A 10,582-nucleotide genomic window follows, 5' to 3' on the forward strand; every position below is an offset into this window, starting at 1 on the left:
CTGTCCCATCATGCAGCAGCAGGGCTCCTGGGGGACTCTAACTGCAGTGCTGAGCTGAGCTGGTAATGAAGCCTGTCATCCAGCTTGCATCCTCTTGCAGGGCTACTTCAGACACAGCTCCAGCTTGGAACATTCTCTTTTTTTGATTCAGTGATTTATCCAAAAACATCTCTATGTCTTTGTGAGAAGCTCTTAGCTACATTCAGCACACTTCCAAATGTTTATTTGGCATACCCTGTGACCTGAAGAAGATCTTCACAGGAAAGTAAATGCTGTTTAATCGTTTTGTCCAAATTGTTTTATTTGTTTGACTTTTTGTTAGAATTGAAAAATGACTCATTTTGTGAAAACTTGAAACAAGCATTATATCATGGTCAATCTAAATATTTGATTCTGACTAAATGGAAGGTGGTAGTTCTGGTAATTTTTTACAAAATTAATAATATATATTATATATATCGGTCGGTGAAATCATGGTCATTATTTTTTAAATAAATCACTCACAATAAAACAGTTTTTCATAGTTTTATTTGTTTTATTTTTTTAATATGCATTAGGAAAATATTCTTAAACTTAAAAAATCAAAAGTCATTTCAAAAATAAACAATAATGGTGATAAGAATCAGTAAATGACGGAAGCATAAACAATAGATGCACAAGAATAAACATACATTAAATGCTGCACATTACACGGTCACTACACAGGCTAGTTTTGATATACAAAAAATTTATTCGTGGTTTTTTTAAACTCTGTAGAAATAGAACTAGTCTACTTTTCCAATTGCAAAGATTAAAGAAATTTATTCAATCAATTGGCATAAGAAGTTCAAATTGATTTGTTTTTGGCACTAGGTTTCCCCAATTAAATAATGCTTTAAGGAAGGGAAATCGTTTTCTATAATACACAAATACACTCTACATTTAAACCCTAATTTGGCATACAAGAACATACATGTTTGGCACGTGAGTGAATGCTGTGTTTCCACAAACAATTTTTAAAAATTATGTTTATAAAATCAAATTTTATGTTTCTCTTTTAGAAAAAGCAGAGATGTAAGTAAAAATATGATTGCTACATGTTTCCGGTATCCTCGACCTGTTCATTTATTACTCAGGGTCCCCGATTATATTAATTTGAATTAAATATCTGATTCCAAAATGAGGTTTAAATAGACAAATGAACTAACAGACTCTATTGAAACACTACTGGCTAATGCGCTTTAATACCTAACTACTATGTATTGTACATGCACAGTCTGGGGAATAACTACAATTCTGAGAATAATGATTAGTAACTTTGAGATTCAGCAGCATGACGCTAAGTGGATGGCAATACAGAGCACCAGATAATAGGTTTAGACCCATTTACCAATATTAACCAAGGTTTAGCACATGCTTGAGAACCAAAGTCATGAGCTTTTTGTGTTGTTTAACAGTCTTGAAGAATTTTTCAAGTATGATAAGTATGATTATTGTCTGCTTTCCTCATTTCTAAATGAAAACTATTTGTTAGACATAGATTCACTTACCACTCTAACACTGTTCGGGATGAAAGTGGAAATGGAGAACTTTACAGGATGGAGGAGGAAAATGAAGTCCTGAGCTCTGCTGTGTGTGACACTACCAACCCTCCACTTCTACGACGAATGGTGTTTTGACCTCGATCTTCCCACTGTTCACTATGACACACTCTGTGTATGGCATGTTCCTGTCGTTTGTGTCCTGAAGCTCAATTGTATGAACAACAGTCTGGAGGGTAAAAAAAGAGAAGCAAATAATGAAACAAATAACAATTTACCTTTTTTAGTTAATCACCTTATGGTCTAAAAACAACACCAAGACGTACCATGCCTTCCAAGATCTTGCCAAAGACAACATGCTTGCCATCCAGCCATGGAGCCCGTGCCAGTGTGATGAAGAACTGTGAGCCATTGGTGTTGGGGCCTGCATTAGCCATGCTGACCCAACCTGTGCCCTGATGCTTTAGCTTAAAATTCTCATCTGCAAACGTCTTTCCGTAGATACTTTTGCCTGTAACACAAGTGCACAAGTGCCATGCAGGAAAAACGGTAAGAATTCACCTTACTCCAAACTCCTCAGGAATGCTTCTTGAATTACAGTAAAACTTTACCTCCCGTTCCATCTCCAGCTGTGAAGTCGCCTCCTTGGATCATAAAGTCCTTGATGACACGATGGAACTTACTTCCTTTGTAACCATAGCCGTTCTGTAACAGACAAAAGAAAATAAAGAAAATGCTGTTATTTGGCTAGGATTTCTTTTCTAAATGTTACAATGACAGAAAAGAGTCACACTTATTCAAAAATGCAATGAATTAAAGATATTTCCCTGTCTAAAAAAATAATTTACCTCTCCAGAAGCAAGCGAAACAAAGTTCTTCACAGTCAGGGGCACGACCTCTCCGAAAAGCCCGATCACAATTCTGCCAACTTCGTGTCCTCCAACAGTGATGTCAAAAAACACCTGCAGATGGACACACAAACAAACACACACACACACACACACACACACACACACACACACACTTAAAGCTCTTTGCCTATTTTGGTTATGATTTTTGGTTATGAAAGCCTTGTCAATCATATCTTTATGAGAATGAGGAGATGTGACAACCTAAATCTGACTCAAATAGCGCGCCACCTTAGATCAAACAATTGCTTTCACGTGCGGGACGTGATTTTAAGTGTAAACGTGTCACTGTTTCCTTCTGCAGCCCCACAACAGACAGACAGACAGAGACACACACACACACACACACACACACACACACACACACACACACACACACACACACACACACACACACTCTCTCAAGCTGGATCCTTTTTAACTCCTATCATAACGTGTTTCTCATAGATTGTAGCTTCTAGTTTACACAAATGGATTATGCATGTATTAAAACAATAAAATTGTGGTATAGCACAGCGTTCTCTACACCGCTTTTTAACAGGACAGATATTACGTCAAAAACGCAATATATTCATTTTATAATAATATTTCGCCAACGTCATTTCGTGCTGTGTTTTTTTTTAATTGCTTTATATATATATAATTTTTATCTTAGTCTATGATTTCGTGCTATTGCGGAAATGGTCGTCACTCACCTTATCCGTTACTTTCGGACCCACATTTATCTTCGAATAAACCACAGTTCCTAAAAACGACAAATGAATAAAGCATTTCAGACACATATTTCCCCATTGCATGACTGAATATTGTATGGATCTCTAGCCGACGGGCTGCACGCAGAGGTTTTTCTGGGATTTGGCGTCCACTTCCGGTATCGATATCCCTCCTCCTCCTCCTCCTCCTGGAGAATGGCGTCATTTCTGGAGTACTGGAATTAAGGTTCCGTTAAAAAAAAAAAAAAGAATCATAAAAAATATTATAAAAGCAAAAGGTGGTTGTGAAGGCATGTCTCGTGATTGAAGTCACTTCCACAGTAAAAAAAAATAATGTGGAAATAGAATCTTACGATGGAGAGTAAATTGGCCAAAGGTTTGTGGACACGGGATCATCACATCCGTTGTGCACATTAGCTTTCTAAACGCTCCAGACTTTGTCTCCACTTTTCTGTAATAAAAACTTTAACTCTTCCATGAATTCTTTACATTTTGAAGAATGGTTGTGTGGAATTGTCCATTCAGCCCCAAGAACATTACTGAGATCAGGCACTGATGTCTACAGTGTTCCTATTCATCCAGTGTGTTCAGTGGGTTTGAGGTCAAGACTCTGTGCAGCCCACTCAAGTTCTTCCACAACACCAACCCTGGCAAACCATGACATAGGAATCTTGCTTTTGTGCAAGGTTAAACAGTTTTATGGCCTTTAGTGCCAGTGGAGAGAAAATGTAATGTGGCACCAGTTCGGAGAAGAACCAATGAGGTGTAATGGTCATGTGTGCACAACATTTTCAGACAAATACACGATATATCACTCAGTCCTTATTGACTACCTACATGTGAGGAGGAGAGTGATAATAAATAAGCATGAGCACTCCCTAGTTCTCAAAACCATTTTAATGACATGCTTGGTATTTTGGGACAGCTTGTTTGGTAACTTGGGCACTCATTAGTTAAGGCTTTTAGTTTTCTTCTAGTGTGCTGTAATCCCCATCATATATACATTTATTGTACAAAGGTGCTTTTCAATAATGTTAAGTTAGTATTTTGGGAATTGGGCAATGAATCAGTTAAAGTCGATGATGTGCACATATTAGAGCAGATTCCACTTAATGACTTACAATGTTTACTAGGGATTCTTGCATTCGGGTATAATTCACAGAGTAAATCTAATCTAATCTAATATTCATTCATTTTCTCCCGCTTATCTGTAATTCGGGTCGCGGGGGCAGCAGTCTAAGATCGCTGCCCAATCCTCACAGCACCGTCCCTTACGGTCCCTCCTGCAGGTGGTGAGCCCACGGGAAGGCGGCCCCACGTCACTTCGACGTCTCGGACCTTGATATTTCCCTTGTAAGGGACCCCCGGAGCATAGAGGGTTAAGGGCCTTGCTCAAGGGCCCAAGAGTGGCAGCTTGGCGATACCGGGGCTTGAACCCCAGACCTTTCGATCGGCAACCCTTAACCACTGGAGCCACCACTCCCCCGTTATAATATAATATAATATAATATAATATAATATAATATAATATAATATAATATAATATAATATAATATAATATAATATAATCTGTGCTTTGCCAAGCAACAATTTGTTTCTTGGATCTGGGACACCATTTATGGGTGCAGATGTGGGTCTGTCGTGGTACAGCATGTTCCAGGAGCACAGAAGACAAATTCACACCTAATTCTTGGTCCTGTTGGTGAAACTGAACAAAAATGGGCTCATCACAGGAGCTCCCATGCTATGTTAAAAGAGCTAACATCTCAGAAGAGAGGACCAGAAAGCTTGCCCTCAATTCCTGCTGGTTAATGTGTTTTGATCACATTCTAGGGGCCATGTTAAAGTTCCCAGCTAGTAAAATAAACATCTGAGGACCCCTTCTCTCGCCAATGGGGCACCACTCCTAACAAAACTCTTTCATTAGAATGATTTTGCACTTGCCATGGACATCCTTTTTTTTGTGCCAATCTCTGTTTTGACAATGAGGAGCTTCTGACAGAGTTTGCTCTTGACAGAGATTGAGTGCTCAGCATATTCCGAAGGGTCTATTTCTTGGTAGGAGTGCATAATAGCTAGTCTTTCAGTACAAGTTACTGTTATATTTTGACACATCTCATAGCAAACATCTTTTCAGGCACACATCCATACAAGCTGTATCCAGAGTAATCCATTGTAAAAACCCAATTCACAATTAGAAAAAGCCACTATTCTTCTTTTGAACTAGATTTTATTTGAACACAATACTGTACACTATTTAGGCATAATATTATGACATTATAACATTATGACCCGTTAGTGAAAAACACTGATTATCTGTTTATCATGGCACCTGTTAGTGGGTGGGATATATTAGGCAGCAAGTGAACATTTTGTCCTCAAAGTTAATGTGTTAGAAGCAGGAAAAATGGGCAAGCGTTAGGATTTCAGTTTGACAAGGGCCATATAGTGATGGCTAGACGACTTGGTCAGAGCATCTCCAAAAGCTGCAGCTCTTGTGGGCTGTTCCCGATCTGCAGTGGTGAACCGGCGACAGGGTCATGGGCGACCAAGGATCACTGATGCAGGAAGCGAAGGTTGGCCTGTGTAGACCGTGTAGTCCAACAGACAAGCAACTGTATCTCAAATTGCTGAAGAAGGTAATGCCGTTAATGCTTTACAGGTCAGGACTGTTTTAGCAGCAAAAGGTGGACCAAAACAATATTAGGCAACTGGTCATAATGTTATGTCTAATTGGTGTGTATGTGTACCATGCAATATTGACTGCTTATTTTTAATTATATATCCAATAAGGTTAAATACAGGATAATTTGCTTTGTAGAGAATTGAGTAGAGTTAATTAATCAGAATCAAGAACCCTTGTCTCAGAATTTAGCTTTGATCGGTCTTTATAATTCTATTATAAAGAATGTTTTCTATACCCTAATCAGCCATAACATTAAAACTTGACAGGTGAAGTTAGTAACATTGATTATCTCGTTAAAGTTGGCACCCCTTTCAAGTGTGGGATACATTAAGCAAAGTGAATTGTCATTTCTCAGCATTGATATTTTGTATGCTTCTTTGACATGGGCCTAATTAAGATATGCAGTACCTACCAAAAGTTGTCATTCTACTCAGTCAACTGTAGCACAAATTGCTGAAAACATTAATGCTGGCTATGATATAAAGGGGTCAGAACAAACACACATATGGGACTGCATAGCCCATGATGATCCTGGTCAAACAAAAGCACTTAATATGGGCACATGAACAACAGACCTGAACCTGGGGAACCTTTTTTCATTTACATAATGTTGATAGCTGGGTGTCTGTGTGTCACTATCTTCTAAAAGAGATTGCAAAAAGTTGCACTGTGGTAAAAAGGCCAGCAAAGGCAATGCCATGCTCTGTGCAATGTTCTGCTGGAAACTTTGGGTCTTGGTATTCATGTGGATGTTACATCTTCCAAGGTAAAAGTTCATGCCTTTACAGGTCAAAGCTTTTTGGTAGCATCAGTGGGACCAAAACACTATTAGGCAGGTAGTAATGTTAAGGCGGATCGGTGTGCAGGTGTTAAACAACCAACAATGCCTTAATGAATGAGATGTGAGAAATAGATGTGTCCACATATATGAGAACAAATTTTGATTTTTTTTTACATGGTTTTATGAATAATGATATTGGGATGATTTTAATCCATAGATGCTCTATATGGTGTAGAAACTATAATGTGTTAACTGATGTGTTAACTGATTCCTAATTCTTTAATTCTTCCCTTAATGTCCGGTTGTTCAGTGTGTGGAAGTGATTACTTGTCTTTTAACAACTATGCCAAGTGTGAAATGTTGCAAGAAATGGTACATTGTGGTGCAGACTGTTTAAAACACTACATTCAAGTGGCAACATTATGCCACAAATCTAAATATCTTTAACAATGCAATTTTGATTTCAACCTTTTTGCTCTCTGTTTACTGTGCAGTGCTTGTTCAAAACAGTTCTGAAACACTTTAATTACTCAAAAGGGTTCAAAACCTGGCTGTAAATGTGACTTTTGGCCTGCACTGCTAATTAGCAGCCTCTTGTGGAGAACTTTAAGCTTTTTTAAGAGGGACTGAGTGTGGACCATGCTTCATATGACAAGTCTCGACTTTCTCTTTGTGGTTACTCTTATCATACTTAAAAAAAACAAAAAACAAATAAGCAATGGTAATTAAAGGACCACAATAGTGTGGGAATTATTTCATTTCAAAACTAAACCTTCTTAAAAGAAGACTCAATATTATACACCCATACATTTGCTCTTCAGAGCTGTAATAGGCAAAGCATACACAGGTATATTTTGATACATACATGAAAAATGTATTGGGAAACCGGTTTGAACTTATTGTGCTTACTATAGCATGTACGCTCGTTAAAAGAAATGATGTTTAGTTAAAAAATGTTATAGTGTTTACATAAATAGTTCAATATAAATACAACTTTTTCAAATTGGCCATTGCGTTTTTTCCTCTCAACAGATTGTTGGGCTGTAATGCATCTCCTAATGTATAAATACATACTAATATATGCTTGTAGAATGTAACATGCTAAATGTTTTCCCTAACCAGGTTGCACCATTTTGCTCTTCCCTTTAACCTTATTGATTTTTCAAACAGATATCAGGCATATGTCGGCTACAAGCTTCATTAAGCTCTCATTACAGGTACAAGCTAAGGCATAAACAATTCTGGAAAAGTATTGTCATTTTAAATTCAATTCAAAGTGACTGCTCTGCTGTCTGATTTCTTCACTATTCATTTATAACCCTCTCCCATCCCTGTTCTCAGGAAAATCTCTTGACTTTGCCTACTGTTCCACCTGCTGACATTAATGCTATTCATTTAATGACCTTTTGTAGGGTGTACACAACCAGTGAGGTCTGTTCTGTTTAATGTTTTTCATAATCATGATCAGTTATGTTTTTTTTTTTTTTTTAATAAAACCATCTGTTGGATTATTTAATGTTTTCTGTTACAGTTTTTTTGTTCACATTGTGTAAAATTAAGAACAAAACTGCAGGATTGTAAGGTTTTCTGTTTATAACCTTAAGCTGTCACTAAGTAAAACAGTGCTTTATAATCATTTTGGTGGTAGAACGTATCATGTTTCCTTGACTATTTTGGTTTAGTGCTCTGGGATATCAAACCTCATATTTTTTCTGTATAATATATACAAGAAACCCACAAAATTTTCACTAGAAACACTTGCCTGGGGTAAGATCAACATCTTTTTTCTTTAACAGGGGCTCGTGTAAATCCAAACCAGTTTAACACTTGAGAGTTTATTCATTGCTAATGATTTAGCTGGACTGAATCTTTGCAAACCTGAAATGAAACTTTCTAAAACACTATTGTAAATGTGCAACAAGCTTCAATTTAAATTAACGTTTGAGTTCAAATGCTCCATGTGAATGGTTTTTCTAATTGTAGATGTAGGAAAAATATTGTAGACCTTCATTAGTCATTTTTGTTTGTCATTAATGATCTCTGAGACAAACAGAAGCTGCTGCATGCTGTGATCTTGTAATAATCCCTGACAGATCAAATGTTTTATTTGAGTTTATCAAATAAAACATTTGTATATAAAAAATTTTTAACACGTTCACCTTTTTATCTACGTATATTAAAGCAAGGTTAAATTGAAAGATCACAATAAGAAAAGGGTAAAATTATTGTAAAAAAAAAAAAAAAAAAAAAAGTGCAGTCAAGTGGAAATCTGTGAACTGCAGATTAAGGTGTAACAACGAGGTAAAAACTTTGCAAAATAATAAAAACACTGTTTTTATGTATGTGATTGTAAATGCAGGTGAGAACTCAGGCAACTGTAGATAAGATGCAGCAGCAAGTTGTATAATTAATAAAAAGAGAGAATGAAAGTACATTTCAGTGCCATCAGCTGGACAACCTAAGAGACTGGAGATTAAGGTGCATTGATGAAATGACAGATTAACATTCTGGTTAATAAACACAGAGCAGAACAGGATCTGTGTCCCTATTTATAGAAAGAGCAGAGTTACAATTCTTACCTTTAAGCGTTTAATTCATCTCAAATTCTGTATTTGTTTTTAAGAAATGAAATTTTAAGATAAAACCAATAATTCAATAATTATGCAATGAACGTTACAAAACGTTACTTAATGCCATAATGCATTTTCTTTGCTTAAAAAAAAATCTCTAGGCATTTGTGAAAACTTAAAACTTACTTTTTCCCCTTCTCAGTAAGGAAAAAAAGAGAATCGAATATTATGTACGCACGTGTTTGAAAAATCATTAACCTATAACAATCAGCAGCTCTTTTCTAAATATATGTCTATGTTAATGAAGTATCTACTCTCACACAGCGTGACCTTAAAAACCATAAGATGAGTTATTGGGGGCACAGGGAGAGGTGGCTAAATTCTTTATCGGCCTCCTGTCACAGAGGACCGTTCATTCGTCTTTCAGGCATCAGGCGAATTAATTAACAAGAAACACACACGTCCTAATTGAATGCCAAGTGCCAGTGGCCGCTAAAGCAGTGCGCAGCGCGTGTTTGGGCACGTCACAGTTTATGCTATAATCCGAATAAAGCAGAGTTCATGCATGCTCCGTTTAGCCTTAATAATCCGTTATTCGGCCAAAAAAAACGACACATTTCAGCAGTTAATGTATCGATCCCCTGTCCCCTCTCGAGTGCACTTTATTTCAACAGTCATTTATCAACAGCACCAACACACTGAAGAATGCGCAACATTACGCGTGGAGCCACTGCGCTGTCACGTGCCGTGTAATGCGTGATTACTATAACATGACCTACGATGAGAAAGCAGAGAAATGTATTGTAAGGCTATGCTCTAATAATAATAATAATAATAATAATAATAATAATAATAATAATAATGTCCGTATAATCATTTCAAATAATTTTAATCGATTGTTTTATAAAGTAGGCGTGACCTCAAAAGTTGTATTAGAATCTTAGCTGTCTATGTTATTGCTCTCGAGTGGGATGAAGTGGGGGGGGGGGGGGGGTCAAATAAATGTGTCATTTCTGTGTGCGTTATTATTATTCGCATGTTTTTTTTTTTTTTTTTCGCAGAAACCGCACTTGTAGCCATGAATTCATTTTCAGACGATTATGTTTTTGTTTGGGTTTTGTTATCAATCTACAGAGACCCCGGCATGATGAATGACCCTGTCAAAATGACGCCAGCCCAAACATTTGACCACCCCTCTGGAGTGAAAATCGTGTAAAATGCCCTGCGTGTAGACATGTAGAGCCTATCCAAACAGCTATAACTTTCTCCAGCGTCTCGGAGAGTCGGGGGGGGGGGGGGGGGAACGAATCGGCTGGACATCGAGGCGCAGAAACAACACGGTGCGCTCCGTTATCTTTACGCACTCTTTTTGGATCGAGCCCACGCGAGAGGACATTGGGTGGG

General features: G+C 37.3%; 1 protein-coding gene across 1 annotated transcript; it reads right to left on the minus strand.

Moving 5' to 3' along the window:
- Positions 1-511: 511 nt before the first annotated feature.
- ppic (peptidylprolyl isomerase C) lies at positions 512-3,739 on the minus strand. Its single transcript, XM_083553607.1, has 5 exons — positions 3,124-3,739; positions 2,369-2,482; positions 2,132-2,225; positions 1,847-2,031; positions 512-1,749 (listed from the first exon to the last, which is right to left on the minus strand). Exons 1-5 carry the CDS (start codon positions 3,223-3,225, stop codon positions 1,621-1,623), a joined length of 624 nt encoding a protein of 207 aa, XP_083409733.1. The 5' UTR covers positions 3,226-3,739; the 3' UTR covers positions 512-1,620.
- Positions 3,740-10,582: the final 6,843 nt, after the last annotated feature.

This window comes from Silurus aristotelis (genome assembly GCF_946808225.1).
Source record: "Silurus aristotelis genome assembly, chromosome: 11".
In the NCBI taxonomy this organism is placed as follows: domain Eukaryota; kingdom Metazoa; phylum Chordata; class Actinopteri; order Siluriformes; family Siluridae; genus Silurus; species Silurus aristotelis.

Coding starts and splice junctions, on each gene's coding strand:
- ppic (XM_083553607.1), bottom strand. CDS start 3,225: ATGCAATGGGGAAATATGTGTCTGAAATGCTTTATTCATTTGTCGTTT. Junction 2,226..2,368: donor TTTCGCTTGCTTCTGGAGAG/GTAAATTATTTT, acceptor TGTCTGTTACAG/AACGGCTATGGTTACAAAGG. Junction 1,750..1,846: donor GCAAGATCTTGGAAGGCATG/GTACGTCTTGGT, acceptor TTTACCCTCCAG/ACTGTTGTTCATACAATTGA.